This window comes from Boeremia exigua (genome assembly GCF_020726555.1).
Source record: "Boeremia exigua strain MPI-SDFR-AT-0100 chromosome Unknown C7974scaffold_13, whole genome shotgun sequence".
Classification (NCBI taxonomy): Eukaryota; Fungi; Ascomycota; class Dothideomycetes; order Pleosporales; family Didymellaceae; genus Boeremia; species Boeremia exigua.
The window spans coordinates 521,065-547,778 of NW_025763530.1; the positions used below are offsets into that span (position 1 = coordinate 521,065).

The 26,714-nt window shown below is 57.8% G+C and overlaps 12 protein-coding genes across 12 annotated transcripts; 5 read left to right on the plus strand and 7 right to left on the minus strand.

Moving 5' to 3' along the window:
• Nucleotides 1–244: 244 nt before the first annotated feature.
• C7974DRAFT_404230 (heterokaryon incompatibility protein-domain-containing protein) lies at nucleotides 245–3,012 on the minus strand. The gene has a single exon (XM_046142925.1). The coding sequence runs from the start codon at nucleotides 2,552–2,554 to the stop codon at nucleotides 290–292; it is 2,265 nt and encodes a 754-aa protein (XP_045992079.1). The 5' UTR covers nucleotides 2,555–3,012; the 3' UTR covers nucleotides 245–289.
• An 89-nt stretch (nucleotides 3,013–3,101) lies between these two features.
• C7974DRAFT_68319 (uncharacterized protein) lies at nucleotides 3,102–4,015 on the plus strand. Its single transcript, XM_046147079.1, has 3 exons — nucleotides 3,102–3,541; nucleotides 3,595–3,695; nucleotides 3,744–4,015. Exons 1-3 carry the CDS (start codon nucleotides 3,187–3,189, stop codon nucleotides 3,816–3,818), a joined length of 531 nt encoding a protein of 176 aa, XP_045992080.1. The 5' UTR covers nucleotides 3,102–3,186; the 3' UTR covers nucleotides 3,819–4,015.
• Nucleotides 4,016–4,915: 900 nt separating this feature from the next.
• C7974DRAFT_404238 (class I glutamine amidotransferase-like protein) lies at nucleotides 4,916–6,520 on the minus strand. Its single transcript, XM_046142926.1, has 3 exons — nucleotides 5,886–6,520; nucleotides 5,488–5,714; nucleotides 4,916–5,379 (listed from the first exon to the last, which is right to left on the minus strand). The coding sequence occupies exons 1-3, from the start codon at nucleotides 6,109–6,111 to the stop codon at nucleotides 5,089–5,091; spliced, it is 744 nt and encodes a 247-aa protein (XP_045992081.1). The 5' UTR covers nucleotides 6,112–6,520; the 3' UTR covers nucleotides 4,916–5,088.
• Nucleotide 6,521: 1 nt separating this feature from the next.
• Nucleotides 6,522–8,768, plus strand: C7974DRAFT_404239 (major facilitator superfamily domain-containing protein). The gene is made up of 3 exons (XM_046142927.1): nucleotides 6,522–7,006; nucleotides 7,117–8,394; nucleotides 8,440–8,768. The coding sequence occupies exons 1-3, from the start codon at nucleotides 6,776–6,778 to the stop codon at nucleotides 8,659–8,661; spliced, it is 1,731 nt and encodes a 576-aa protein (XP_045992082.1). The 5' UTR covers nucleotides 6,522–6,775; the 3' UTR covers nucleotides 8,662–8,768.
• On the minus strand, nucleotides 8,769–11,230 carry C7974DRAFT_404241 (nucleoside phosphatase family-domain-containing protein). The gene is made up of 3 exons (XM_046142928.1): nucleotides 11,073–11,230; nucleotides 10,989–11,023; nucleotides 8,769–10,940 (listed from the first exon to the last, which is right to left on the minus strand). The coding sequence occupies exons 1-3, from the start codon at nucleotides 11,080–11,082 to the stop codon at nucleotides 8,859–8,861; spliced, it is 2,127 nt and encodes a 708-aa protein (XP_045992083.1). The 5' UTR covers nucleotides 11,083–11,230; the 3' UTR covers nucleotides 8,769–8,858.
• Nucleotides 11,231–11,737: 507 nt separating this feature from the next.
• Nucleotides 11,738–14,777, minus strand: C7974DRAFT_404245 (pre-mRNA-splicing factor syf1). The gene is made up of 2 exons (XM_046142929.1): nucleotides 12,432–14,777; nucleotides 11,738–12,382 (listed from the first exon to the last, which is right to left on the minus strand). The coding sequence occupies exons 1-2, from the start codon at nucleotides 14,720–14,722 to the stop codon at nucleotides 12,148–12,150; spliced, it is 2,526 nt and encodes an 841-aa protein (XP_045992084.1). The 5' UTR covers nucleotides 14,723–14,777; the 3' UTR covers nucleotides 11,738–12,147.
• Nucleotides 14,778–14,912: 135 nt separating this feature from the next.
• On the plus strand, nucleotides 14,913–16,100 carry C7974DRAFT_404251 (ATP synthase subunit D-domain-containing protein). The gene is made up of 5 exons (XM_046142930.1): nucleotides 14,913–15,066; nucleotides 15,115–15,227; nucleotides 15,278–15,288; nucleotides 15,343–15,727; nucleotides 15,780–16,100. The coding sequence occupies exons 1-5, from the start codon at nucleotides 15,052–15,054 to the stop codon at nucleotides 16,042–16,044; spliced, it is 789 nt and encodes a 262-aa protein (XP_045992085.1). The 5' UTR covers nucleotides 14,913–15,051; the 3' UTR covers nucleotides 16,045–16,100.
• Nucleotides 16,101–17,158, minus strand: C7974DRAFT_404254 (uncharacterized protein). Its single transcript, XM_046142931.1, has 4 exons — nucleotides 17,040–17,158; nucleotides 16,970–16,976; nucleotides 16,595–16,898; nucleotides 16,101–16,546 (listed from the first exon to the last, which is right to left on the minus strand). The coding sequence occupies exons 1-4, from the start codon at nucleotides 17,120–17,122 to the stop codon at nucleotides 16,197–16,199; spliced, it is 744 nt and encodes a 247-aa protein (XP_045992086.1). The 5' UTR covers nucleotides 17,123–17,158; the 3' UTR covers nucleotides 16,101–16,196.
• Nucleotides 17,159–17,781: 623 nt separating this feature from the next.
• C7974DRAFT_321726 (major facilitator superfamily domain-containing protein) lies at nucleotides 17,782–19,271 on the plus strand (the record flags this gene model as incomplete). Its single annotated transcript, XM_046138817.1, has 3 exons — nucleotides 17,782–18,172; nucleotides 18,223–18,833; nucleotides 18,900–19,271. 3 exons carry the CDS (start codon nucleotides 17,782–17,784, stop codon nucleotides 19,269–19,271), a joined length of 1,374 nt encoding a protein of 457 aa, XP_045992087.1.
• A 1,058-nt stretch (nucleotides 19,272–20,329) lies between these two features.
• On the minus strand, nucleotides 20,330–21,570 carry C7974DRAFT_321874 (serine/threonine protein phosphatase-like protein 2A catalytic subunit; the record flags this gene model as incomplete). The annotated part of the gene is made up of 6 exons (XM_046138823.1): nucleotides 20,330–20,402; nucleotides 20,450–20,522; nucleotides 20,568–21,101; nucleotides 21,148–21,253; nucleotides 21,304–21,345; nucleotides 21,409–21,570. 6 exons carry the CDS (start codon nucleotides 21,568–21,570, stop codon nucleotides 20,330–20,332), a joined length of 990 nt encoding a protein of 329 aa, XP_045992088.1.
• Nucleotides 21,571–24,072: 2,502 nt separating this feature from the next.
• On the plus strand, nucleotides 24,073–24,699 carry C7974DRAFT_321180 (uncharacterized protein; the record flags this gene model as incomplete). The annotated part of the gene is made up of 1 exon (XM_046138793.1): nucleotides 24,073–24,699. A coding segment is annotated over one exon (627 nt), but the record flags the coding sequence as incomplete, so codon positions are not given.
• A 166-nt stretch (nucleotides 24,700–24,865) lies between these two features.
• On the minus strand, nucleotides 24,866–26,289 carry C7974DRAFT_404268 (uncharacterized protein). The gene is made up of 2 exons (XM_046142932.1): nucleotides 26,013–26,289; nucleotides 24,866–25,961 (listed from the first exon to the last, which is right to left on the minus strand). Exons 1-2 carry the CDS (start codon nucleotides 26,128–26,130, stop codon nucleotides 25,033–25,035), a joined length of 1,047 nt encoding a protein of 348 aa, XP_045992090.1. The 5' UTR covers nucleotides 26,131–26,289; the 3' UTR covers nucleotides 24,866–25,032.
• Between the last annotated feature and the right edge of the window lie 425 nt (nucleotides 26,290–26,714).

The window sequence follows — 26,714 nt, forward strand, 5'->3', positions numbered from 1 at the left end:
AGTTGCGAGCGCATGCGAGCACTGTCTGCAACATTAATTTGTGCAGGAAGCAGACAGACTGCTGTAAGTAATCATTTGGGTCAACAGTACCCTGACGCCTGCCTAGCAGGTGACTATGTAGAAGTTGAGTAGTGATGAGACTTCCACAATTATACGTTCCTGGTTAAAGACTGGCCAAGCAGTGGATGTGTCGAAGGTATGAGCTCTACATATTCTGTAGTTTGTATCACAACGTTGTTCAGAGCTAGCCTTGTATGCATACGAGGTTCGGCAAGCTCTATTGCGCTCCTCAAATGAGACTTATTCTATGTAATCCGGTCACCTCATCGTAGTTTCCATCATGAGGTAGACTTGCATCACTCATGCTGTGTCTCATTATCTCATACTCAGGGCTGTCGCGTATCCCAGACTTCTGCATTGCTCGCCGATCTGCGAACGGACTCAATTTGGTCATCCCGATACGTTTGAAAGTTCCTCTTTCGAGCTCAGGACGCAGCAGCAGACAGACCAGATGCTCGTTCCTCGATGTTCCAGCAGAGGTAACATCTTTAGCGACAGGTAGGATGTATATATGTGCATCATCGTTGTCGATACAATCATCGTCGCGGGTAGGGCAGTCCAAATATACGTTCGTGTGGCATTCGTTGTCGAGGTCATCGCGATCTACCAGGTGCCACCCAAAGCAATTATTAGGCCTGGATATCAAACGTGCTCGACGCAATTTTCCCCAAAGGATGATTCGAGCTTTTGAGACGAGACCAAATTTGTTGCTTGTAAGGGGCTCCACGACACAATCCTCGATTCGCACAAACACTCTGCGTTTAGTCGAATTCGCGTATGTAATGCCATGCCCGGTGACATCTATAGCCGCCCAAGAGAACGATGGGGCACATCCAGTTATAGAGGTTGCTGGATGCGAAAAGGTACGGTCGCTCGAGCGAAACACAGGCTCAACATGCCACAAAAGTTGGCTAGCGAGGTTCTTCCGCCATAAGCCAGCAACGTATGTACAGCCCACCTCTTCAGAAATGATTTCGGCCAGTCCAGACATAGCGATAAGCTTGTCATCCGGGTTTGTAATGGCTGTCTTTGTGTACACCTTCACCACAGCCGCCCAAAGAGCGAAAGGTGAGTAGGACGCGTTGTTCGCCCTCAATAGTCTCTGGCGAATACCCTCCACGATTCTGTGATGAGCAGAGTACTCGCGAACAGTATTTGATATCTGCGCAGTACAGATAGCAGAGTCCCCATCACCATCGCGACAAGCGCACTCCCACCCGACCTGGTCCCTGCAGAAGTGCAACACCCGCGAAGACATCAGTCTTTCTTGCAGCACCCAGCCACGTGTGTTGACTGGCCCTTTGTCCACTTTTTTCTCCCAAAACGAAGTGTCGATGATTGTACATGATCGCAGAAAAAAGCGCTCCCTCTCATCAGGATTCTTCGGGACGGTCTTCCTGTCATACGCCATGGGTAGACCTTCGATGTCCAGTACAACCTTGTCTTCTTCCAGCAGCTCAAAGTCTCCGTCTTTGAAAAGTCCAACAGTGCTGTTCAATGCGGCTGTGGCAGACAGATTCAGGAAAGTCTCGCTGTACACGCGGCCCATAACTTCAGCTTCTTTCAACCAGTCAGCTTTATCTAATTGGATGATACAGAGCGAGTCGATCCAGATATAATCAACAATCTCAAGAGTAGAAGCAAAGTAGATGGCATCTTGAAATGTCTTTGGCAGATCGGCAACTGGTATGCCGCGAACGAAGTCATCGTAGTTGCTCCTGAGCAAGCGGTGACTAACCAAGCCTCCCCAACAGTGCGACAAAGTCACATAACGCTCGTTGCTTCCTTTGTAGTCCGGTTCTCTGGCATTCGGTCGGAGCCAGGCTGCTGTCTCAACAAGATTGACACAGACTTGGGAGTTGCGGCACCGTGAGGTAGAGTTACCATGGATTGCCATTGAGGCTTTTACGTTCTTGAGGCTTAAAAGCCTTGTCGGATAGAACGAGCTTGATCTAGAGGCATAACATTTGCACTCCTTTATCCACCGATGCGCTACCTCGTAGTCTCGGTGGCGGGTTAACTTTGGCGGAGGATGTGATGAGAAACTAGGGTCTTCCAGCGTTCGATACCTGACATGGACAGATCGTTGGTCAGGACAAGGAGGGGGTCCTTGTTGACATTCCAGATAGAAGGTATGCTGGATCTCAGCTTGCCCGTGCCTTAGCTCAATCTCAAGGCGGTAAGTATGATCGAACTTTTGTAGGAAGAGGAAGGCCTTGCTACTCAGGTAGGACTGGTTCAGGTCTGAAAGGATCTGTTCCTCCGCTGAAGCATGCGAACTTGACGTGACAGAGTCTCGGCGCGGCTGTTCAGCATAGTACTCCAATTCATCCAACAGGTTGACGTACAAAGCTCGACAGATGTAACAGTTTTGCCGCACAGCCTGTTGAAAAGTCTTTGCATTTGTGTGATGTTCGTATCGGTTATCCAGCGTTCCTTGGGCGAACCTACCAGCTTGTCGGCCCAGCATGTTTTGGCAGATGATGCAGACCATGTTATCAAAACTCAAGACCAGACAAACGAAAAGAATGAGTTTGCACAACGATCACTTCCCAGAGGATTGCATGATGTAGCGACGCGAGGAGTAGGTGCCTATAAATGCTGGCCTGGACCTCAATTCTAAGAATGGGGCGCCTTGGTGTCCACATTGTTTGGTGTTGGCGGCTCGTCGGCAGCGGAGTGCGCGTATATACTGAGATGATATGGTACGGGTGGTTGATGCGGCCGGTAGGGACATGGGTGTCGGCGCTTAGCATCTGCACTCCCAAACATGGCTGCAACTTTGAGCTGCAAGGCCCCGTGTTTTTGGAGATTAGCGCAGTACATGGCACCTTCGTACTCAACTTCGAAGTCGTGTAGAGATGGAAGGCGTTGTGCTTATGATTGCGTTATGGTGCTTATGTCAAGGGTTATAAAAACTCTAGAAGATCAAACGTAAAGCAAGAACACACTCTGTAGCTGCAATGAGAGAACATGTTACGTGGTATCGGAAAGATGTTCTAATCCAAGGATCGAGCTACGGACTTCGAGGAAAGAGCGTTCGTGCAGTCGCACTGACCACCTCCGTCAGTCGCGCCGCACCTCGAACTTTCTGTCGCGACACTCAACGTCACCACCACCGCCGCCATGCCCGTTCAACTCCTTCAACGCCTTGTACGGCCATCAGTCTTTGCGCAATCGCCTCTGGCTGCTGCGCGCGCCGCTGCGCCGCTCCACAATGCCTTCGCTGGCCTCTCCCTCGCCCCTACACCAGCATCGCGCGCCAACAAATGCACATTGATCCAGGTCCTGCGGCAAGGAAGGATACAGCAGAGGGTGCGAAAGTTGCGATCGCCGCAGCTTGCCAACAGACCAGAACTCAAGGGCGTGTGCTTGAAGGTCGGCACAACCAAGCCCAAGAAGCCCAATTCTGGCGAGAGGAAGATTGCTAGGGTGCGTCTGAGCACAGGAAAGGTTATCACAGCATACATCCCTGGAGAAGGTATGTTATGGTCAATTCAGAGGACACCAGAGCCGTCAGCTGACATGGCGAAGGCCACAACGTGCAGCAGCATTCGGTCGTGATGGTGCGAGGAGGGCGTGCGCAGGATTGCCCTGGTGTGAAATACCACTTGGTCAGAGGAGCGCTGGATTTGGTGCGTATCAACACGGGTTACATATTTATCCTGACTAACGAATCGCAGGGAGGTGTCGGTAGCAGGATTACATCGAGATCGAAGTACGGAACAAAGAAGCCAAAGAAGGCCTCCGCCGAGTAAGAAAATGTACACAGACATGTATATTCGTGTAACATATTTGGCATCAATGGCGTTGAAATTGGAGGTGGCTACGAGCTACGCTGATACATCCACGGAATCTTGTACGAATGTCACTGAAGTTTATCCCACGTCAATCAAAACATGACTTTCTGGCTTCTCTCGCGTCCGATGTGGGTGAGCAGAAGCATCACGAGGCCCACAGGTTTTACACCCATCTGCATGGCTGATCAGAAAGAGTATGCCACTGTTGAATGCGGCTTGACCTACTAGCACCACTGAGCCAGGCAGTTCGAACCTCGAGAACGCTCGAAATAGCATCAATAGCCTTTCGGCAAGCGTCATCGTCTGTATGGCCGTTAAAAAGCCACTCAGCAGCCGATTGGCTGCACCCATCCTCAGCTCGACCTCCAAATTGAGACCCTCGATGAATTCAAGAAAGTATACGAAGAAGCGTGACACAGGTCGTGTTCACCCCTCATTCAAGACTTGTGACCGACCTCACTTCTCGTATCCCTCGGATAGCACTACGGAGCATGCGAGCAGCTCCCAGAGGCAAGTACAAGAAGATGCGACTATATAAGTGACAGGCTGCATACCTTCTCACCAACCACACAACACTTCTCCACCAGCAACAAGCCCACCACAATGCTCGCCTCCCTGCTTCTCCTCAGCCTCAGGTAGCACCCCCTCCCCTAATACCCAAACCCACTCCCAAACTCATCCCCACAGCACCCTCACCCTCGCCATTCCTCCCTCCGTCCCCCCCGCCATCCCCCTCCCGACCTCCACCTGCCCGGCCTCAACCCCCGTAGTCCGCACCTACAAAACCGTAATCCGCACGACCATCACCACCACGACGTTCGCGCCACGCCACTGCCCGTCCTTCAGCACGCGCGTCGACGCGCCGGCGCCGTGGTCGTCGTGCGCGTTCGATACCGCGACGTGCGTGCGCCCGGCGTGTCTGGAGGTGTCGACCATCACGCAGCCGTGTATCACGGATAGCTGCTGTACGCGGACGGCCACGGATACGGTGTTTGCAGCGTGTCCGACGCGGTGTCCGGAGGGGTGTGCGACGTCGTGGACGGTGGTGGGGGCGTGTTTGCAGACGCCCGTGGGGACGCCGGTTGCAACGCAGTATTGATGGAGATGGGGTTAATGAGGAGAGCGGGAGGAGTTGGAGGACTTGATTAGTAGATACAAGCACTGTCTATACCTCTACCTCTACTATACCAGCCCGCGTCAACCAGTCCCTTCTATACTTTCCTCCCCCCTACTCCTCCAGCAAAAACCTCAAAAACGCCTGCGCAATCACCACCCCATCATGCGCGTTCCCGACTCTCCCCAGCGCATCCTGCGCCTGCTCGTCGTTGAAAATGCCCTGTGCATTGCGCATCTTGACCAGCCGGCTCACAATGCCCTCGTGGAACTCGGGGTGGCCTTGCACCGAGATCAGGCGCCGCGGAGCGTACATGCCCTGGTTTGCGCAGCGCGGCGAGGACCCGAGGCTCTGGACGCCGGGGGGGAGGGAGTAGACGATGTCTTTGTGCATTTGGTGGATAGCCTGGGGAAATAAGCTTCACATACACACCAGACCACGGCCATAAAGGCTCATCAGGGAGATGAAGAAAGCAGATCGAGGCAAGCAAGTGCGAATAGGAAATCAACGTACCAGCGTCTCCTGTCCAAACACCTGCTTCCCCAGCTCCGTCAGCTCGACGGGCAGCACGGCAATTTCCCACCCGGCGTCGCTGCGCCCGACGCGCGACCCCAGCGCGCGCCCGATGATCTGGTGCCCGAAGCACACGCCGACCAGGCGCACGCGGTTCAGCCGCAGGATAACTTCTGTGAAGGCGACGAGCTTGAGGATCCAGGGCTCGTCGTCGAACGAGTTGTGTTCTGATGGTGTTAGCACGTGCTGGACCACGACATATCAAGCTTCGAGAGGTTCGACAGGCAGAATCAATAGAACAGAAAGACAGAGTAGACACGACAGAACAGACACAACAACAGACAGAGCAAACAACCAGCCCCTCCCAAACAAGCAACCAAGTGAAACAATGCACTCACTCGACCCGCTAATCAACACCCCGTCCACGTCCTCCAGCAGCGGATACTCCATCTTGCCCACGACATCCCACCCCGTGATCTCCAAATCCGCCTCTTGCAGCCCCATCCGCGCAGCCGCCGTCTGCAGCAGCGTGGCGAAGATGCGGTCATACGCGCCGTACTGCGCGACGACGTCGGGCGGCGGCTGGTCGCACTGGAGGACGGCTATGCGGAGGGGTTTCTTCATGGTGGGTGGTTGAGTGCAGGGGGGTGGTTGTGTGTGCGGGTGCGAGTGCAGAGGGGTGTGAGGATGTCAGGGTATAGGAAATGGAAATGGCAGGGAAAGGGAAAGGGAAAGGCAAGGCAAGACGACTTGAGGTTCGGGACTTGTGAGTGAGGAAGAAGGAAGCCACGTGCGCCCGACGGCACCTACACTGCACTAGCCCGCGATACACGCTCGCAGGGCGCGGCGATAAGCGGTACGATACCGCATGGCGCAATACTTTGCGAGGCGCGCGTCTAGTCCGCGGGCGCCGCTCGGGCGACTTGCCGCGGCAGTCAAGCTTGGCACGGGCACCCGCTCGGGGGATAGTAAACGCGGGCGGGGCGGCGACGTCGGCGCTGACAAACGGCTGCGGAACTTGCACTTTTGACTGCGCAGAGGGTTTTGGTGCGAGGAAAGCGTTGCTTGTACATATTTAGACTGTTTTTCGCAGGTTCCGCACTGGGGTTCCGCGTGCGGAGTGTTTCCTTGAATTACTTAATTGTGTGCTGCTGGGTGAGTCAGGTGGACGGGATAGGGAAGAGAAGGATTGTAAGAGAAGGATTGTAAGGGAAAATTAGCAAGAGAAGGATAGCAAAAGAAGCGTAGCAAGGAGAACGATAAGCCAGGGAAAGAGGGAAAAGATACAATGACCCCCCCAGATGAGACCACGCGTCTACTCCCGCCGTCAGACAGCGTCGCGGCCGTGCGGGAGGGCAGCGTGAGCCCGGCGCTGGGCGCAGGAGCCCTGGACGTCCCCGCGCTGGGCAAGAGCACGCAGACCCCGCACCTCGTCCGGTTCCAGAGGAACGGGCTGCTGGAGGGCGTACCGACGTGGCGCTTCCGCTGCGTGTTCGGTGGGATCTTGGTGGGCTACTTTGTAAGTGAACACTGAGGGCTTGCAAGTACAGCTCAAGCCTGAAAGTACAGCTCAAGCTACACCACCCGCTCCTCCCCGCCTCGCAACGTCTTACTAACAAGCCCATCCAGATCGCCATGTTCGACTCCACCCTCATGGCCTCCTCCCACCCCGTAATAACCTCACACTTCCACGCCTCCAACTCGGCCTCCTGGCTCTCCACCGCCTTCCTGCTCACCTCAACCTCCCTCCAACCCCTCATGGGCCGGCTCTCCGACACCATCGGCCGCCGGCCCCTCTACCTCGCGGGGCTAACCCTCATCTGCGGCACGACCGCGTGGTGCGCGGCCGCCCAATCCATCGGCTCCTTCATCGCCGCGCGCGCCGTGTGCGGGATCGGCGCCGCGGGCGTGCTGAGCATGGGCAACGTGATGACCAACGACCTCGTCAGCATCGAGGTCAGGGGCACGTACCAGGCGTACATCAACCTGTTCTACGGGGGCGGGTCAGCGTGTGGAGCCGCGTTCGGGGGCTTCCTGTGCGATCGGCTCGGCTGGCGGATGACGTTTGCGGTGCAGATTCCCGTGTTTGTGGGATTGTTGGTGAATGCATATTTCACCACGCCGGGGGATTTGGGGCCGTGTCTGCATGCGCGGTCCGGGCTGGGGATCAGGGATGCGCTGAGGGGGTTCGATGGGTTGGGGTCGGTGCTGTTGACGGGGTCCGTGGCGGCGCTGATTCTGGGGCTGAATCTGGGCGGTAACGTGTACGCGTGGACGCACCCGATTGTTGTTACTTCACTGAGCGTCGCAGTCGTCGCGGGCGCCGCGCTGCTGTGGGTCGAGGCGCGGGCAGAGCGCGCGGTGATGCCGCTGCCGATGCTGGCGAGTGCGCCGCGGGGCAATCTGGTGTTCAACAACTTCTTCGCGGCGCTGGGGATCAACACGGTGCTGTTCAACGCGCCGCTGTACTTCCAGGCCGTCAAGCTGGAGTCGGCGTCGGTGTCTGGGTTCCGGCTGGGCGGGCCGAGCGTGGCGCTGACGGTGTGCGGGGTGAGCTGCGGGTTCATCATGACGGCGACGGGGCGGATGAAGGGGCTGATTGTGGTGGGGTCGCTGGCGATGCTGGTCGGGGCCGTGTGTCTGGGGGCGCTGTGGGACGGGGTGCCGGCGTGGGTTGCGACGGCGTTTCTGATTCCGTCGAGCGTTGGACAGGGGCTGTCGTTCCCGGCGACGTCGCTGGCGGTGCTGGCGACAAGTACGCAGGAGGACCAGGCGGTCATGACGAGCACGCTGCTCTTGTGGCGCAGTCTGGGCGTGGTCATGGGCGTCTCAATCAGCAGTCTGATCTTGCAGAACGCGCTGACAGCGTATCTGAACGCGCTTGTCACCGGGCGGCATAAAGATGAGGTAAGAGTCTGTCGAATATCGACACGCAGGAGCTAACTCTCACAGATCATCTTGACAGTCCGCCGATCCGTGCGAAGCATCATCGACCTGGACCCCAAGCACCAGGCCCAGGTGATCGAGGCCTACGACCGCAGTCTGAAGCTGACATTCATGTCCGCGATTGTCGTCTTCGTAGTTGCGAACATCCTCGTGCTGGCCATCAAGCTGCCAGTGCTGAAGAGAAAGGACGCGGATGAGGAAGTAGAAGGTGATGATGAAGAACGATAGACTGCAAAGAGATTAGACAAGCGAGATCGACACATGCCGCGCCTACACGACGTATAGATGTCATCAGTGTATATGTAAATGTATAACTTGGTATTGTAGAGACAGAATCCTTATCTCAAACGCCGTGCCCAAGAATGCGTGAATCTACCAGTCCTAACACCGTACACCATCCCATGCAGCGAACAACAAACACATCATCACTCGTCCAGACTCCCCATCTTGCTGCGCGCGCGCTTCGGACTGCTCGCCCGACTGCGGATCCGCTCGCGACTGTCCGTCCGCGCCAGCAGCCCGCCGCGCTCAATCGCATTGAGCGGCGCGAGGCCCAGCGCCTGGCCCGCGCCCACGACGTCCTGGGCCGCGAAGTAGCCCGGGGTGAGGGGCTCGGCGGACTTCTTGATCTGCGGCGTGGCCCAGCCGCTGGTGCGGCCGACGCGCGAGCCCTCCGAGTCGTCGGAGAAGTGGCGGTCGTCGTCGGAGCTGTCGAGGTACGTCTCCTCGAGCTCGAAGTCGTTGTGGGATAGCCCGTCTTCGCCCGCGTCGACGCGCTCGTACGTCTGCCCGCCGGAGCCGCCCAGGCCGAAGAGCTTGCTGGGCAGGAAGCCGCGGCGCTTGCCTTTGAGGGGCGTGTGGGTCTTGCCGGGTTTCTTGAAGAGCGCGACGACGTATTTGCGCACGGCTGCGCGCTTCTCTTTGCCGAGGATGATGCCAAAGATCACGACGATGATGACGACGAAGACAAGGAGCGCGGGGATGCGGCTGGGATATTCGACAAACAGGCGGTGCCAGTTGTCGTCGTCGAGCGGGTCGTGTTTCCAGGGGAGGTACGAGCCGCCGGGGTATTGGAAGTCCTTGGGGATACCAGGGGCATTGGACCCAAAGCCGACTGCGAGCGCTTTCTCATCCGGCGGAGGAACTTCTGACGAGGCATAGAGCACCATCTTGCCCAGCGTCCACGACACTTCCACGTCGTTGATCTTATTGACGGCCTGGAAGGGATCGAGGAAGCCCTTTGCTTTTGCAGAGTCAAGAACAGCTGTGGTGTTCTTCGAGTCGGGGAGCGGCTCGATGCCGACGCGCGGTACGCCGATACCGTCGTGGAGCATGTTGATGATCCAGGAGGCCTTGAAACACACCTCGCGCGCCTTCTCTTCATCCACCTTCTTGCCCCATTTGTGCTTGTCGATGCCCTTCTGGATGTGCTTCCAGTCCTGGTTGCAGAACTCGCTCACGCGCTCCTGGTAGGTCTTGAAATCGTAGGCTTTGTCCTTGTGCTTGCCCTCGAAGATCTCGTGCGTGGTGTGCCAGTACTCGGAAACGCCGACAAAGTGGTTGACGTCGAAGTCGATGGCGGGTACGTGCTGTCCGTTCAGCAGACAGGGCTCGTCCAAACACTCCTTCTCCTTCTCCAGCAGCGGAAAGGTCTGGTGCAGACATTCCTGGAACTTGCCGGTTCCGTGCAGCTTCGCAGCAGGCTCCTCCTCGTCGTCATCCTCGTCGTCCGAGTCCAGCTCAATGAATTTGCCCTCCTTTGTGACCTCCACCTCCAGCCCAGCAGGCAGACACGGGTCCGGCAGCTCCTTGGACGCCGTCGAATCGAGAAGAGCCTTGACGTAGCGCTGGCGCGCCTGGTTGACGCCGAAGCCCAGCCACGTCGTCACAAAGACCTTGTGTTCCAGCGGGGTCCCGTCGACGGTGCGCAGGCGCATCAGGGTCAGGTCGTTGGCGTGCTTCTCGGCCTCGGTCGCATTCGGCGCAAAGGCAATCTGCGCAGACGCGCCGCCCATGTCCAGGAAGCCGTACGTGCTGTGGTCCTTGCCGTGGGCGTGGTCCTGCGGCTTGTCGAAGCCGCCCAGCAGGTAGTTTGCGGCGATCCAGCCGTACAGGCCCTCGGTCTCGCCCGGGATGACCTGCACGTGGACGTCGCAGTCGGGCAGCTGGAACTGGGTGTTCTTGCGGGCGTAGTCGCAGACCTCCTTCAGCACCTCCTTGCGCTGCACCGGCGGCAGAATGCGCATGCCGGCGGTGGCGAGCAGGAAGAGCGGCGTGTTGGGCACGTCGTCGGGCGGGATGTGCTTGAGGGCATGGCTGAGCAGCTTGTCGAGGTGGTCGGGGCCGACGTCGTGCGGGTGCTCGCCGAAGGTCGAGACGCCGGGGTGGATCTTCTTGGTCCACTTCTTGTCCGTCTCAATGACGGGCAGGCCGTGCAGCTGGGCGTCGGTTGCGCCCTTGCGCGCGGCGTCGCTGTTCAGCCAGCGGTAGATGTGGACGCGCGTCCCCTGAGCCCGTTAGCCAGCGGCCTCTGCCACTGCGGCAGGATTGCGCACCGAGGAGCCAGCGTCGAGGACCACGCCATATCGCCCTACACGTCTCGTCAGCGCACTGTGGCGGGCGGGGCGGGGGCTGCGTACACTTTCCCATGGTCGAGCGGGTGGAGCAGCGGTTAGCAGCAGCCCATGCAGCAGCAGCAGTATTAAACGAGTAAGTGCAAGTGGTGTGTGCGGCGCGGCCGTGGAATTGAAGCAGAGAGGGAGTCTAGCGAGTGTCGTGGAGGAGTGGCCGTGGTACTGTAGAGCAGGGTCCGTTCCAAGAGTCGTCGCAATCGCTTGCATTCGGCCATGCGCCACGCCGTTGGAGACACTTCCGCGCCTATCAGTCGCGCGCTAGCCCGCGTTGCCGTCGCTACAACTGCACTGCACCTCCTGCCAGCAATATCGCCCTTCGTGTCCTCAGTACGAGTCCGTCCAAGAGGCCACTTCGCATCAGCTGCACCCCACGCTGCCACCGCGAACCCTGTGCAACGACGCACACAGCCGCCTGGTGCCACCAAGGGTTCGAGGGCATCGGTACTCCAAGCCCCATGCCGCTTTCGGCAGCGCTTCCGGCGTTGCGTCCCAAAGAGTCGGTGTTGTAATGCTAGCTTCTGGTCTGGTTACAACATGCGAGCAAGGGCCGAATCCTTCAGTGACCTCATGCACGGGCAGACTTTGACTTCGTCACTCTCGTGTTGTTATCGGCGGCACAACACACTTGACAGGCTGAGCATGCAGCCATGTCTTATCTGGCTGGCGTCAGTCGTAAGCTGCGATTACCCTGACAACGCCATCCAACACGACGGATCAGCCGACACGGCCTGCACAAGCGAGCTGCACGTTCCCAACGAGAGCCAATCTGGTATGTGAATGATATATAGAGTGTGTTGGAGAAGCGAAGCGAAGCGAGTCCACCACTACATAGTAACAACAAAAGAAAAAAAGGGCAACCGTTGTGGCCGGGCAGCGAGCTAAAGTCCATTTTGATATGTCCCGTACGCAACAAGACAAAGGAAAGGTGAAAAACGCGCCCAAAGATGCTAAAAGCCAAGGCCAGCATGTGCAGATTTCAAAGGCGAGGCTCGCTCGGAGCGCCTACCCAAACGCCGGATTATGCACACCCCAGATTCCCTCCGTCCCCCGTCCTTCTATCCCTAAGTGGTCCATGTGGTGATCACAAATCATCGTCAATGTCGATTGCGTCTGGGTTTGCCGCTGTCTCGGCCGTTGTTGCAATGTTGCCCTTTAGGCCTGTGCTGGCAGCAACGAAGCCAACGGGAGCGCGAGCCTGGCGCTCCAGCGCGGCCATGGCGTCCTCGCCGGCCGCTGAGTCGTCTGCGGGGGCTTCCTGGCCGCCGTTCGCAGTGCCGCGTGCGATGGCCTGCGATGCGATAAAGTTGACGTCGGTGCTGTGATGCGTTAGTTGTTATCCAATCAGAGCACATCACAAAAACATACTTGTACTGCGCCTGCACACTGCGCTTGATCCGCAGCATCTCCTTGTACGTGTCCTCGTTTCCGTGCGAGACCTCGAAGCTCTCCCACTTCTTCCAGAACTCGGGGCTCGTGCGGGGATCGCAGAACTGCGACGCGTGGCCGTAGATTGCTCGTGCGCGGTCGATTTCGCCCAATCTCCGCTCCATCTCTGCAAACTTGAGGCACATTTCCTTGGCTTCGCCGTCTGGAAGCGCGGCAATGGCGCGCTCGTAGATCGGGCGTGTCGACGTAAGACCGAAGTTGGACGCAGACTTGGTGATGTAGAAGTTGAACATCTCCATGCGGTCTTCATCAGCAACGGCGCGGGTGGCACGCTCGTAGATGCGCATTGCGTGGCGCGCGAGGCCGCGGTCTTCCTCGAGGGCGCCGTACATGAGATACAGCACCTTGGCAAACTTGGGCGGGCAGCCTTCGACAGCCTGCTCGAACAGGTCTCGTAGGCGTTCCATGCCGATCTTGCGGTCGACGGCCTTGGTAAGATATAAATTCCAGATCTCAAAGGCGACCGGGTAGCTGAAGAGGTCGAGGCCGCGCTCGTAGACCTTGAAGCTATCCTCAAAGTACTTGCTCTCCTCCAGCAGGTTGGCGTAGTTGACAACGGTCTGCGGTGTGGCGATGCGAAGCTCGAAGATCCTCTCGTACACCTTCTTGGTCTCTTCGAGCGTGCTGACGCTCTCGACGAGATCGACGTAGAAACTCCATAGCTTCCAGCTCTTGTGCACACGCTGCTGCGGCGTCAGGGACTCGTCAAAGTAGTCGACATTCGACCGCTTCGGCGCCTGTGTGGCCTTGGCCATGATCTCGACAGCCTTGTCAAAGTTCTCGTTGCGCAATTCCATCTCGGCCCATTCGCACCACATCTCCGCAAGCTCGGACACCGACTTGAAGGGGACCTTGACAGCCTTTTCCAAAATTGCCCGGGCGTTGTGCAAACTACCACCAGCCTCGTAGAACTTTGCGTAGTTTGTCCACAGCTCGTGGAATTTGCCGACGGCTTTCTTGGGGTGGATGGCGGCAATTGCGTCTGTGTACGTTTGGACGATCTCTTTTTTGTTATCGCCCCACAGGGCGACGCGCTTCTCCCATTCGATAACGTTGTGTGGGTTCTGCCGTAACAACACATCGTTGAGGAGAAAGGGTCTCCGCTGCATGAGAGACTCGAAGCGAACCAACCGGATGTCCAAATCCGCGTCAGCAACCGGATCGCCTCGGCCCTTTTCTGAGCGGGCAGCTGCGTCGTTCATTTTGACGCCGATCATGGCTTCTTCGGCCTCGACGTACGTGTCGAAGACCATGGAGAAGTCGCGGACGGTCATGACGGTGGTGATGGCGTCCTCGAAGACGTCGCGGGCCTTTTCGTACTCGCCCTTGTGCATCCAGTAGCGGGCGAGCCCGACCCACAGGACGCCGCGCTGGTCGGGGAACTTGGCGATGCCGCTGTGGATGATCTTCTCGACGTCAATGCCGGAGTCGTCGCCCGTGTCGATGTCCTTGGCGTGGTCAATCAGGAGGTCGATCATCTCGGTCCAAAACTGAAAGGGGCCCTTGGCGTCCTTGCTCTTGAAGCGCGGGTTGTCGAGGATCTCCATGTACTTGGTGACGGCCTCGGTGTACTTGCGCATGTCCTTGAGCAGCTCGATGAAGTCCTCGGCGTCCTCCGGGTGGATCTGCATGTAGCGGCGCCAGATGCGCACGGCGGTCTCGCCGGAGGCCGAGGTTGCAAAGGGGCGGTAGAGCGCCCAGATGCGGTGGTGCTGGGTCAGCGGCAGGGCGCGCAGGGCGCGGTCGAAGGTGCGGCGGGTGGTGGTGACGAGCGGCTGCTGCATCAGAAAGGCCAGGTACATCTCCCAGACGCGCGGCATCTTGTTGAGCAGCACCAGGGCGCGCTCAAACAGGGCGTTGACCTTGAGGAAGTGCGGGGCGAAGGTGGCCGGGTTCTTCGCGGCGACATGGCGGGTGCGCAGCTCGAGGTACAGCTTCCACAGCTTGAAGGAGCGCGGCAGCGTGGTCACGGCGCGCTCCAGCACAAAGGCCTGCTCGAGCACGCTGCCGCGCGAGCGCTTGAAGGCGACGTAGTCGAGCCACGGCCGCACGGAGCCGGGGTTGCGCTGGATGTCCTGCTCGTAGGCGACGTCCTGGTCGGCGATCAGGAAGAGGTCCGTCGGGCGCTGCAGCTTGCGCTTCGCGGCGCTGGGGCGGGCGACGGCCGCCGTGGCGGTGGCAGCCGCGGTGGGGAGCATCTGAGCGGGCATTGCGGCGCCAGGGTGGGCGATGGACTGCCCGCGGCGCGGATCGCGAGAGAGGACGGCGGCGGTGGTGCAGGTCTGAAGCGCGGAGACTTATTCTGAGGCGTGGCCGGCGCCCAATGAGCGCACGCCCCACCAGCCGCCCGCTAGTCCGCTAGCGCTGCGCAGCGTCCGCACGGCGCAACGTCACGCAGCGAGCTCCGAGCAGGGCGTGGGCAGAGTGGGCAGCAGCCAGCCAAGCCAAGCACCAGCAGCACGCATCGCCGTCCTGCACCCACCACCGTCGCACTGCACGGCACCCTCCCCCTCCACCACCCGCCCGTCCACACGCAGCCATGTCCGGCGCCGGGGTGCGTCGCCCACTGATCGTTATCAAGTACCGCCGCTGACTGCCCCAGGCCCGCGAAGCCGTCTTCCCCACGCGCCAGTCGCTGGGGCTGATGAAGACGAAGCTCAAGGCCGCGCAGCAGGGCCACGACCTGCTGAAGCGCAAGAGCGAGGCGCTGACCAAGTAGGCATTGGCGCGCCCTGCGACCCTGCGAGCTGTACTGACCGTCCCAGGCGATTCCGCGGTGCGACGCGCCCCCTCCCACGCCCTCACCCTGCGCCCCGCTAAGACGACCCAGAAATCACCCGCCGCATCGACGAGGCCAAGCGCAAGATGGGCCGCGTCATGCAGGTCGCCGCCTTCTCGCTCGCCGAGGTCTCGTACGCCGTCGGCGGCGACATTGGCTACCAGATCCAGGAGTCGGCCAAGCAGGCCCGCTTCCGCGTGCGCACCAAGCAGGAGAACGTGTCCGGCGTGTTCCTGCCGCAGTTCGAGAGCTACACCGTCGAGGCCAACAACGACTTCGCCCTGACCGGCCTGGGCAAGGGCGGCCAGCAGATCCAGCGCTGCCGCGAGACGTATGCGCGCGCCGTCGAGACCCTGGTCGAGCTGGCCAGTCTGCAGACCGCCTTTGTCATCCTGGACGAGGTCATCAAGGTCGTCAACCGCCGTGTCAACGCCATGTCCGTCGCCCCGCTCCCCGCCCGCCTCCGCTAACTCCGCTAATACGCCCAGTGAGCACGTCATCATCCCCCGCACTGAGAACACTATCAAGTACATCAACTCGGAGCTCGACGAGCTGGACCGCGAGGAGTTTTACCGTCTGAAGAAGGTGTCCGCGAAGAAGAAGGGCGACGCGGCCGCCGAGGAGGCTGTAAGACAAGAGAAGAAGGCCGCAGATGCCGCCAAGGCAGAGAGCGAGCCTGAGAAGGCGGCCGAGGAGGTCCCTGAGACCAAGGACGTGCTGGGCGACGAAGATGGCCAGGACGTCATCTTCTAGAGGAGTCTCAATTACTGCACATACACATAGAACAAGTTATACAGCGCATTCTGACGTCTTGCAATCTGACTTCTGACGTCTTGTAATCTGACCTCCAACGTCCATGCAATCCAACCAAGGTATCATAAACATCATTACACCCCTCCCCCCATCTACTGCCTCTGATACGTAACCTTCATGGGCACGCCCTCCTTGCCGACCAGCGTCCCGCTCGTCGCCTCCTTGGCCGTAATCGCAAACTGCTCGTTCTCGAACTCGGCAAACGCCACCGCGCGCACAGACACCAGCCGCACCTCCTTGAAGCCCTCGAACCGCTCGAAAATCTCCGACAGCGCGTCCTCGTCCACGTCGCGCGGGATGTTCTGCAGGAACAGCGTCTTGTTGGGGCGCACGTACTCGTCGGGGACCACGGCGGCGCCCGACTTGGCCGGGCGCGGTTTCTGGGTTTCCGTGAGCGCGGGCTGGGACGCGGCTTTGGCGTCTTCCTCGGCGCGCTTGAAGTCTGGGTGTGTTAGCTGGGGATTGCATGGACGCGGTGGGGGAGGCGCACCCTTGAGCATCAGCCGCTTGCGCTTGTGCTCCTCGAACAGGTCGGCCGCTTTCCGCTTCACTGTCTCGTCGCTGTGGGTTTTGGCGCGCGAGACGCGGACCGGCTTGCCGTACAGCTCGAAGCCGTTCATGTCCTCGATGGCGTCGAGCGCCGATTTCTCGCTGTCGAACACGATGAACGCCTGGCCCTTGCGTTTCATGGACGACTTGGCGATGATGTCGAGGATCGGGCCGTAGTACTGGAACACGCGGGTGAGGGCGTCCTTGATGGTGTCGATTTTGACGCGCTCCTCGAGGTTGTTGACCTGCGGCTGAGGGTCAGTGCCGCGCCGCGGAGTGCAATGCGAGCGCGAGTCTGGGGTGTAAGGGGACTTACGTATATTCTGGGGCAGCGGTGTCAGTATGGCACGACCTACCTGGAGCGGCTGCTGTGGTTTAGGACTTACGTTTCCACGGGCACGGGGTATTTTGAGACGTCGATCTGCGGCACACCGCCGCTCATTACTACGCCTTCCATTCGGTCTGCCATATTGGGCGACTTGGTCGTGTGGAAGTGGTTTGGGTGGATGTGAAAGTCGTCGGCAGCTTGAGCTCGGAATTCCGACGTCGCGGGTCGCGCTAGTGATCACGTGCACGCGCATCCCCAGCTTTAGTACTGTACAGCTACATGCATCTCGTAGCCTTAAAAAATGGAATTTCAGATGCCATTAACACATGCTGAGTATGTATTTATTATTGTGCTGAGCTCCGCAACAGCATCGTTAATCAGTTGAAGTCGATGGAGACTACAGCGGTGCGACCATCGCATCACGTTCAACAGTCAAAGTCGATGCAGACTACAGCGGTGCGACCATGTATAAATGACACGGTTTAGAGCAATTGAAGATGCATGGTGCGGCTACCCGTCGCCAATGAGCCATCACCTCGATCGCGTATGCACACCAAAATGAGCTAACATACAAAGCATGATTTGACGTCACCGCATTACTTTTCGAGCGCCAAAGTCCCGTATTCGGATAACCAGAACATTCAGAGTCCAGACATTGAATTGTTCCTAAATCTCCGGATCGATTGCGTCCTGCGAGGGCCCTTCCATTGTAGGCGTCCCTGGCAGCCAGAGAGACAAAAGAAAGAGCTAGCATTGGACGCCCAGAACCGCATCTCACACACCTCGAGACAGCATCCACCATGCTCGGCCGCAGCAGCGACACGCCCCCGCGCGGCCTGCGCTGGCGCTCGCACACGCTCTTCATCACCACCACCGTCGGCATGGGCGCCTTCACCGACCTGTTCCTGTACGGCCTGATCGTGCCCGTGCTGCCCTTCCTGCTCAAGGACCGCGTCGACATGCCCGAGTCGCAGGTGCAGGGCTCGATTTCCATGCTTCTGGCGGTCTACGCGGCGGCGTCGTGCGCGACCTCGCCTGTGGCGGGCGTGCTGGCGGATAAGTTTGCGTCGTCGCGGCAGCTGCCGTTTACGATCAGTTTGGGCTTGTTGGCGGCTGCGACGGTTATGTTTGCGTGGGGGCGGAGTATTGCGGTGCTGGTTGTGGCGAGGGTGCTGCAGGGGGCTTCGGCGGGTGAGGATGGCTTGTTGGTATCATTTGCTGTGTATACTGACTGCGTCCAGGTGTGGTGTGGACGGTTGGCCTGGCCATCATCGTTGAGACGGTGGGTCAAGAAAATCTCGGAAAGACCATGGGGACGATCTTCAGCTTCATATCTGTCGCGGGCCTCTTCTCGCCCATCTGCGGCGGTCTGCTCTACGCTAAGACAGGCTACAACGGTGTATTCGGCGTCGGAATTGGTCTCGTAGCCATCGATTTCATCCTACGAATGCTGATGATTGAGAAGAAAGTGAGGGACAAGTACTTATCAGACTCCAACACCAGCACCGACAGCACGAACGGAGACGAAGGCACAGAGCAGACACCTTTGCTTCCGGACTCCTCCACCCCACACATCGACGAACGATACCGCCTCACACCCCCCAAGAACCGCATCACCCGCGAACTCCCCATCCTGCTGCTCCTCCTCGACCCCGGCCTCCTCACCGCGATCCTAATCGCCTTCATGCAAGCCGCGCTCCTCGGCTCCTTCGACGCCACCGTCCCCCTCGTCGCCGAATCCGCCTTCGCCTTCAACAGCCTACGCGCCGGCCTGCTCTTCCTGCCGCTGGGCTGCGCCGACTTCCTGCTGGGTCCCGTGTTCGGATGGGCCGTGGACCGCTACGGCCCGCGCGTGTTCTCCGTCGCGGGCTTCGCGTTCCTGGCCCCCGCGCTCGTGCTGCTGCGGCTGCCACTCGAGTCCGCGCTGCGCGCGCGCCTCGACAACGGGCAGCTTGTTGCGGTGTACGCGGGCGTGCTGGCGCTCAACGGTGCGGGGTTGGCGGCCATCGGGTCGCCGAGTATTGTCGAGGCGGGGCGGCTGGTGGAGAACTATGCGCGTGCGAATCCGGGCGTGTTCAGCGAGGGCGCGCCGTGGGCGCAGTTGTATGGGATCAACAGCATGGTATTCAGCGGGGGTTTGACGGTGGGGCCGCTGGTCGCTGGGGCGTTGCGGGAGCGGATCGGGTATGGGAATATGAACGCGGTGTTGGCTGGGGTGTGTGTGCTTACGGCGGTGCTGGCTGCGCTGTTCATTGGGAGGAAGGAGGGGAAGGGGGATCAGGACGAGTGAGTGTGACTGCCTACTAGAGCTGTTGCTCTGCGGAGAACTGTTGTATAACAACCATATAACGCGTTCTATGAATACCTGAGTGCACCTTCACCACATCAAAGCACGTGATATCGCTTTTGAAATCATGTGCTCAAAACCATGACAGCATTGCATCGTCAGAATCGAGCAGCGTGTTGAAGGCACGAACATCAGGTGGGGCTGGGAAGGAGCGCGTACTGATCTTCATCATCAACGCGTCGCGCCTCTGTTGGAATGCCAGATACGTCCAGGGTCCGTAGATTGTGGCGACCTGGGCTCCAGGCTGTCGCACCACGTCACTGATTGAGGCCTGGGCTGAGACCGAGCGCACTGTCGATCGTACAGTCGCGAACGGTTGGGGCGATAGATGAGTTCAGGGTCCGTAGATCACGGCTCCAGACCGCGTCCTGACACCGATTGCGGCCCGGTCGATAACAATGCGGCCCGGGTCGATAACAAACACACTATCAATCGTACGAGCCGCGAACGGTTCGGATGGCAGCTACGCTCAGGGTACCTATGTAGATCAGACTCCGCGTCATGCCACTGATTGAGACTTACGTCAACAACACTAACTACATATCGTACGAGTCGCGAACGGTAGAATCAGGATTCGTGATGGGAGTGACGACGTGACGCGGCCACGCTCGGAGTCCCTGAGAATCATAAGTGTTTGCGTGGTCCGTAAACGCGAATGATCTTATCACCAGGAGCTAGAATTCGTTTGCAATACTTCAGATCAAACGCGATGACATGGAACGTAAGGTGTTGGAGCACAGCAGTCATCACTCATTGTATTTTCCTAGGATACGGCTGAGTCTACGCAATCTGTCCGCATAGGTAGCAATAACACTCGTCCTCACTGGCCAGCTGTACAAGGGTCGCAGAGTCGCAGGCACCTGTCATATTCCTTGAGCATCGTGCCGAAGTGTTGTCAAGCATTGTGATGAAGCTGAAGTCTTGCCGTGAATAGTCATGAACAGTTCGTATTATGCTGGTTCTCCGCTACGTTGTGCCATACACAGCGCAATTGGTGTATTCTACAAGAAGTAGTCCGGAGTCCTACGCGACACCATTGGTTCGCCAGCGCGCGGGCAGGGGTCGAATTGCAGGCTGTTAACAAGTCAGTACTGAGCAAATGAGAAGAGAGTGCAACGTACAAAGTGTACTTTAGGTGCTCGTCAATTTCCATGATGGCCGCCTGGTTACCGCACCTGTAGCAGTAGTTTGGTGCTGGATCTATTAGCAAGGAACACTGAACCGGGTCAAAGATCTTACCCGAGAATATGGTCACGACATTCCTGTCTTGCGACCAGTTGTAACCCTCCATAACAAGCTGATGGGCTCGTGCCACCAGAGTCAGGCCGTTGTTGTGGTTGAAGGCCTCCGAGATGTCCTGACCGAATGTGTAGCCGGCACCACGAGGAGATATTCCCCAACCACACCTGTCATCGGGGTCTGACCAGAGAAGATCGCACATGGGCCCTTCGTGGGGTACTTCCTGGATGCGGTCAAGCGCCCTGATGTTATCAAGTGTGTCGATGCTAGGAGAGAGACCACCGTGCAAGCAGAAGATCTGGTTGTCGATCAAAGCTGTGAGGGGAAGATAGTCGAAAAGGTCTGTGAAGTACTTCCAGACGTTGGCGTTGCCGTATTTGCGGAGACACTCGTCGTAGAAGCCGTAAACTTGGGTGATCTGTCTCGACTCGTGGTTTCCACGGAGAATAGTAATGCGCTGGGGGTATCGAATCTTAAGAGCAACAAGGAGAGTCACGGTCTCGACAGAGAAATATCCTCGGTCAACGTAGTCACCTGAGAGGGGTCAGCACGCGACATGACAAGAACGGGATGAACGTACCCATGAAGAGGTAGTTCGTGTCTGGGTTGGGACCACCAATCTTAAACAACTCCATCAGGTCGTGGAACTGGCCGTGGATATCACCGCAGACTGTGACGGGGCATTTCTAGTCAAATGTCAGCCATGGCGTCGCGAGGCTAGGGGGAAAGCACCTACCACTGGCTGTACGTTTGACTCTTCCTGGAGAACCTCACGAGCCTACCACAGCAGAATCAGTATCCAGCTCATTATCGCAAGCTGCCTGCGCGCATTGTCGCGTACCTTGTCGCACAGCCTCTGCACGTCGCTCTCCGCCAATTGCTTGCATTGCATCAGGGTCTCAATCCAGCCGTCCAGGGTGGGGATTGTGGTGGGCTCCGACGCCGGAACTGACGACAGCTGCATCGGCTCGGGCATCTTGACATCCTCCATATTGGTATCCATGGTGGCGGCGCGGCGGGCGTGGTGGTGGGTAGGTGGGGGTCGATTGTTGTGGAGGTCGAGCTGTCGAGGGGTTATCGCCCTTTCAAACTTGGCAGATGACGTGCCACCGGCGGGCAAACAGATTCGCGGGGGGCGTGGTGTGTGCGGAGTCGCTCCGAGGGTCCGAAAGGCGTGCTGTCACAAGCAGAAGATTATCAGTGGTAGCAGGGTTCAGCAGCAGACCGGGTCGTCGAATTGTTGGAGCGGTAGCCCTGTGCTTGGCTTAGCCGGCGGATGGCATAACTTGCCTCCGGTAAGGTCACATGATGGGGGCAGATTAGCGCGGTGATCGGACGTTCCTTCCGAACCGCGCTAAGACCGCGCTAAAACCTGCCTTTAAAAGGCGCGGAAGCGGGAAGCCTTCCTTCCTCCACCACAACGCGTTGCGACTTCAGTCTCCAGACCGTTAAGCAACCACCACCACAGTCACAACTGCTCTCTTCCTCACCTTCTCACACGCGCTGCTCCTTCCATTACCACAGTCGCAGCTGCACTTCTATCCCACTTCTCTTCTCACACCTGCTGTTCGCACCTCAGTCGCGATGGCCACTTCGAAACGCGACTTCGGTCACGCCTTCGACAATCCTGTCGGCTCACCCGGTGACAATGTCGCTGCAGAGCCTCAGGTTTGTCTTGCATTGCCGCTCTTTGTCTGACAACGAGCTCACACCGCAGCAGGCATACTACACCTCACAGACGCGTCGCGTCCCTGGTCAATGGCCAGCGGATGAGTCCAGCAACGACACCACAACTGCACCTTCTCCTCCCCGCAGCGTCTTCTGCGCTCTTACCCAATTCGCGACATCACTCACAACGGAGGTGTTCAACCTACCCGAACGTCTCGTCAACTGCTTTACGCGTCCCCAGCAGATTCTCGTCGTGCCCGTCACTAGGGGAGACGGCGCGTCGAAGCGACGCCTTGTTGATGCCGGTCTCGCGCCAAACACACCAACCACACCAACCACCTCAACGCGTGCTGGAATTCTTGATCACCCTGACGTCATCCACACACTCAAGTCCTGGGCCGAGGCTCCTCATACACCCCCTGACGTCACACACACACCCAAGTCATGGGCTGAGACTTCTTCCACACCACCGGTCCTCAGTACATCGGAGCGCAATGAAATTCACAGAGATGACGATATCGACATCACCCGCGACGACCTTGACTGTTCGATGGACGATGTCGACTCAAGCACTCCAATTCACAAAACCAGGACCGTCTCTCCCACCGGTATCTCCTGGCCTGGACGATCAGAGCACAAGCTTCGCCCAACTAGGACGAGCATCCTTTCCACGACAGCATACTATTCCGCTCTCCGCCGCACACCGGTCTCGATGATGCGCAAGCAACTTCTTAAGGGTCAGTTGCGAACCGTGGAGCCAGTCAGCAGCCCTTCACCATTGTTGGCCGCCCCACTCACGTCCGATGTCACCTTCAAAGATTTCGAAGAGTCCTTGTTTCCCAGTGGCAGCAGCGCTCCCCAATCCCTGCATTCTCGGTCACCATCACCCCATTCGGAGTCACCGTCATCCCGTTCTGTGTCACCCCCATCAGTACAGAGGAATAGCGTCCGAAGGGCTACTCAATGTCCCGTCAAGCCCCATTACATCGACGAGGCCATCAGCGAAATGCTGGATAACACACTCAAATTGGTCCGCTCTCCAATTGCCAAACCCAACTTCACAGAAAACGAGGACGATGTCGAGGATTATAGCAAGGACTATGTCGAGGACTACACTAAGGATGATGTCGACTCGATCACACCCACGAAATCTCATCCCCGTTTCGACTCTAAATCTGTTCATGGCCCCTCAACGGTGGATGTTAAGGACTACACTGATGAGGACTATACCAAGGACTTTGTCGACCCAGTCGTACTCGCGAAAGCTAAGGACTATACCGAGGACTTTGTCGACCCTGTCGTAGACCCGTCATTGCTGGATGAGTTTGTACAAGAGTCGCAGCTGTCACAGGAATCCTTGTCAGGCTGGAAGGCCAATATCCATGCTCTCCCCTCCAAACAGATTCTACCACCGCCATCATCATCCAAGCAGATACCACCACCGCCAGTGTCGTCCAAACAGATACTACCACCACCAGTTTCAGAGTCTCTTGTCACGCCACCCACCCACGAGGACGACTACTCCAAAGACTTTGTCGACCCAGTCATACTCGCGAAAGCTAAGGACTATACCGAGGACTTTGTCGACCCCGTCGTTGACCCGTCATTGCTGGATGATTTTCTTCAAGAGTCGCAGCTGTCCCAGGAGTTCTTGTCAGACTGGAAAGCGCTCATTCATGCTCTTCCGTCGAAGCAGATTCTACCACCGCCAGCACCAAAACCTCTCGTCACACCTCTTACCCCCGAGGAGCGTACCAAGCTCAATGCCATTGCTGTTGCGTCGCAGCATGGCCGCAACGAATCGTATCCCATCGTCCCCAACAAGGTTTCTGCCAGAGATTTCGGTACCCTTCTTCCTCACCTCTTCAATGGCAGCGCAAAAGCCTGGCTCAACGATGAGATTGTCAACCAATACCTCATCACCATCACAAAGATTCTCAACGACGAATGTGGCTTCGTCTACAAGCGTGGAGGCCCAGCTCCTCCCTACCACGCTTTCTCATCACACTGGTACACCTCGATCAAGGGCGGGGTGAAGAAGGTGGAGCGGTGGGCCAGCAGGGCCGGCCTTGGAGGAATTCAATTCCTCGACGCCAAGGTCGTGCTGTTTCCGGTGTGCGACGGATCGCACTGGCGCCTGCTGGCCGTAAAGCCGCAAGACCGCACCATCGAGTACTTCGACTCGTTGGGGTGGGAGGGGGGGAGGTACGTCGCCAAGCTGGGCGAGTACCTCCAGCACGAGCTGGGGGAGGGGTGGAGGGGGGAGGAGTGGACGGTGGCCCCCGTCCAGCGCAGCGCCCGCCAGCTCAACGGGAGCGATTGTGGAGTCTTCGCACTCCTCAATGCGGTGGCGGTCGTGCGTGGGGCGGGGGCGGAGGGGGTGGTTGCCTACAATGGCATGGAGGAGGCCAGGGAGAGACTGGCCATGACCATCATCACCGGGGAGGCTCAGGAGCTGGAGTAGTGAGCTGTGGTGTGGTGTGGTCAGTCTCTTCCTGCGCCTAGCGTTGTTTTGGTTTTGTTTTGTTTTTTTGTTTTGTTTTGTTTTGTTTTTGGGCTGGTTTTGTTTTTTGTTTTGTTTTTTTGGGTTGGTTGCGGGTTTTGGGGGGGGGGGGGGGGGGGGGCTTTCTTGTTTTTTTGTTTTTTGTTTTTTGTATTTTTGAATTTTTGTTTTTGAGCATTTTTGGAGCACGATCGTTTGAGATACCCCACGGCTGCACAAGCCGCACATAGTTGTGAACAAGCTCTGTTTGAGTACCTTCTACATTCGTTTGACCTATGAACTCTACTTCCAGACCTAAGCGGAGACCTTAATGGTAAGCTTGCCAAAATGCTTCTGATCCCACATATACTCGTACGCCTCCTGGAGATCCTTGAGCTCGAAGACCTTCTCGTCGACAACAGGGTGAAGATCGTTCGCCTCGATCGCAGACACCATATCCTCCATCTGCAGCCTACTGCCGACCAAGATACCACGAACAGTGCAGATGTTGTTCAATGTCTCGAGGAAGGTGGGCTGGTTCTTGTCCATGCCGCCGATGAAGCCGATAATGGTGATGACACCGTCGATTGCAATGGCCTTCAAACTCTGAGCCATGGTCGTGGGACCACCAACCTCGACAACATGCTGCACGCCCAAGCCGCCGGTGAGCTCCTTAGCCTTCTCACCCCAGTTGGGTGTCTCCTTGTAGTTGATGATGTGATCGGCGCCGAGCTTCTTCAGCGTCTCGGCCTTCGAGGCCGAGGATGTGGTAGCAATGACGCGTGCGCCAGCAGCCTTTGCGAATTGAAGCGCGAAGATCGAGACACCACCTGTACCCTGGGTCAGGACCCACTGCCCGGGCTTCAACGCCCTGCTCTCCAAGCCATAGAGCGCATTCCACGCTGTCAGTCCTGCGCAGCTCAGTGTGCTGGCCTCGAGGTCGTTCAGGTTCTTGGGCGCCGCAACAAGACCCTGCTCGTCGAAAACGCCGTACTCTCGCAGTGTGCCGTCGACAGCACCGCCGAGACCGGTCGCCAAAGATGCTGCATCAAGGGAGCCGGCAAGATGACCGGAGTTGAACAGTGTTACGACGCGGTCGCCGGCCTTGAATCGTGTGACGCCGCTACCAACAGACTCGACCACACCGGCTCCGTCCGAGCCGGGAACAACATCGTCTTTCGCAGGGAAAGGGTATCTGCCCTTCGGGATTATTAGGTCGCGGTAGTTGAGGGATGCGCCGTTGACTGACAGTGTGAGTAAAGGCTACATGATAGTGTGATATTTAAGGTACTTACTCTTCACAAGGACGTCCTTGTCGCCGATCTTGGGAATTGGCGCGCTCTCCTCAAACTTGAGGGCGTCGAAGCCACTCTTTCCTTGGACTTTCCATTGCCTGGTCGTTGGTGGTGCCATATTGTGGGATGTGAAATATTATTGGGAGTTGATTGGGTATAGAACAGTATTTGGGTATAGCAAAGCAAAAGGATGTGGATGTGGATGTAGATGCATGTTTATCAGGGCAGGACAATGACTTTATGTACTCAAGGTCGGACGTCGTCTTTACAAATCTGTGGGTCTTGGAAACTATAGAAGTTTCGGTGATGACGCAACAATAACGGCCGGATAGCCTCGTGGTTGACCCACATTGCCATTCGCAAAGCCAATCAGATCGCTCCAGCTCAAGTGCCGTAGAATCCATTCATCAACCTCCAGATGCCTTTCCCCATGCATGTGGAGATAGCCGATTTGAGGCTGGCGATCATGTAAGATTGTCGAATGCCCCCTCATGCGACGCCGACATGTTGGTAATATTCCACCGAAACGGACATGAATCGGGCCTTGAGTCATCAATACCGAAACCCAGACGCTCTGCGCTTATCATACTGTCTTGTCTTTCAGATACTCGTTCCGTTGTTGCTGGTTTGCTCGCATGTGTGCTGTGCTGTGCAATTCTGGAGTGCAAAATTGGGGCTGGTCATTGCGGCCCCACCCGACAT

Bases quoted from the DNA above. Each gene is read 5' to 3' on its own strand.
- C7974DRAFT_68319 (XM_046147079.1), top strand. From the start codon at position 3,187: ATGCCCGTTCAACTCCTTCAACGCCTTGTACGGCCATCAGTCTTTGCG. The intron at 3,542-3,594 runs GTATGTTATGGT...GACATGGCGAAG, and splicing joins AGCATACATCCCTGGAGAAG to GCCACAACGTGCAGCAGCAT. The intron at 3,696-3,743 runs GTGCGTATCAAC...AACGAATCGCAG, and splicing joins TCAGAGGAGCGCTGGATTTG to GGAGGTGTCGGTAGCAGGAT.
- C7974DRAFT_404268 (XM_046142932.1), bottom strand. From the start codon at position 26,130: ATGGCACCACCAACGACCAGGCAATGGAAAGTCCAAGGAAAGAGTGGC. The intron at 25,962-26,012 runs GTAAGTACCTTA...TCACACTGTCAG, and splicing joins CAAGGACGTCCTTGTGAAGA to TCAACGGCGCATCCCTCAAC.
- C7974DRAFT_404245 (XM_046142929.1), bottom strand. From the start codon at position 14,722: ATGCCCGCTCAGATGCTCCCCACCGCGGCTGCCACCGCCACGGCGGCC. The intron at 12,383-12,431 runs GTATGTTTTTGT...AACGCATCACAG, and splicing joins AGTGTGCAGGCGCAGTACAA to CACCGACGTCAACTTTATCG.
- C7974DRAFT_404254 (XM_046142931.1), bottom strand. From the start codon at position 17,122: ATGGCAGACCGAATGGAAGGCGTAGTAATGAGCGGCGGTGTGCCGCAG. The intron at 16,547-16,594 runs GTGCGCCTCCCC...TAACACACCCAG, and splicing joins CAAGCGGCTGATGCTCAAGG to ACTTCAAGCGCGCCGAGGAA.
- C7974DRAFT_404241 (XM_046142928.1), bottom strand. The intron at 10,941-10,988 runs GTGCGCAATCCT...TAACGGGCTCAG, and splicing joins TCCTCGACGCTGGCTCCTCG to GGGACGCGCGTCCACATCTA.
- C7974DRAFT_404251 (XM_046142930.1), top strand. The intron at 15,728-15,779 runs GTCCGTCGCCCC...TAATACGCCCAG, and splicing joins AACCGCCGTGTCAACGCCAT to TGAGCACGTCATCATCCCCC.
- C7974DRAFT_404238 (XM_046142926.1), bottom strand. From the start codon at position 6,111: ATGAAGAAACCCCTCCGCATAGCCGTCCTCCAGTGCGACCAGCCGCCG. The intron at 5,715-5,885 runs GTGAGTGCATTG...TAACACCATCAG, and splicing joins GGTGTTGATTAGCGGGTCGA to AACACAACTCGTTCGACGAC. The intron at 5,380-5,487 runs GTACGTTGATTT...TTATTTCCCCAG, and splicing joins TGTTTGGACAGGAGACGCTG to GCTATCCACCAAATGCACAA.
- C7974DRAFT_404230 (XM_046142925.1), bottom strand. From the start codon at position 2,554: ATGGTCTGCATCATCTGCCAAAACATGCTGGGCCGACAAGCTGGTAGG.
- C7974DRAFT_404239 (XM_046142927.1), top strand. From the start codon at position 6,776: ATGACCCCCCCAGATGAGACCACGCGTCTACTCCCGCCGTCAGACAGC. The intron at 7,007-7,116 runs GTAAGTGAACAC...AAGCCCATCCAG, and splicing joins GGATCTTGGTGGGCTACTTT to ATCGCCATGTTCGACTCCAC. The intron at 8,395-8,439 runs GTAAGAGTCTGT...TAACTCTCACAG, and splicing joins CCGGGCGGCATAAAGATGAG to ATCATCTTGACAGTCCGCCG.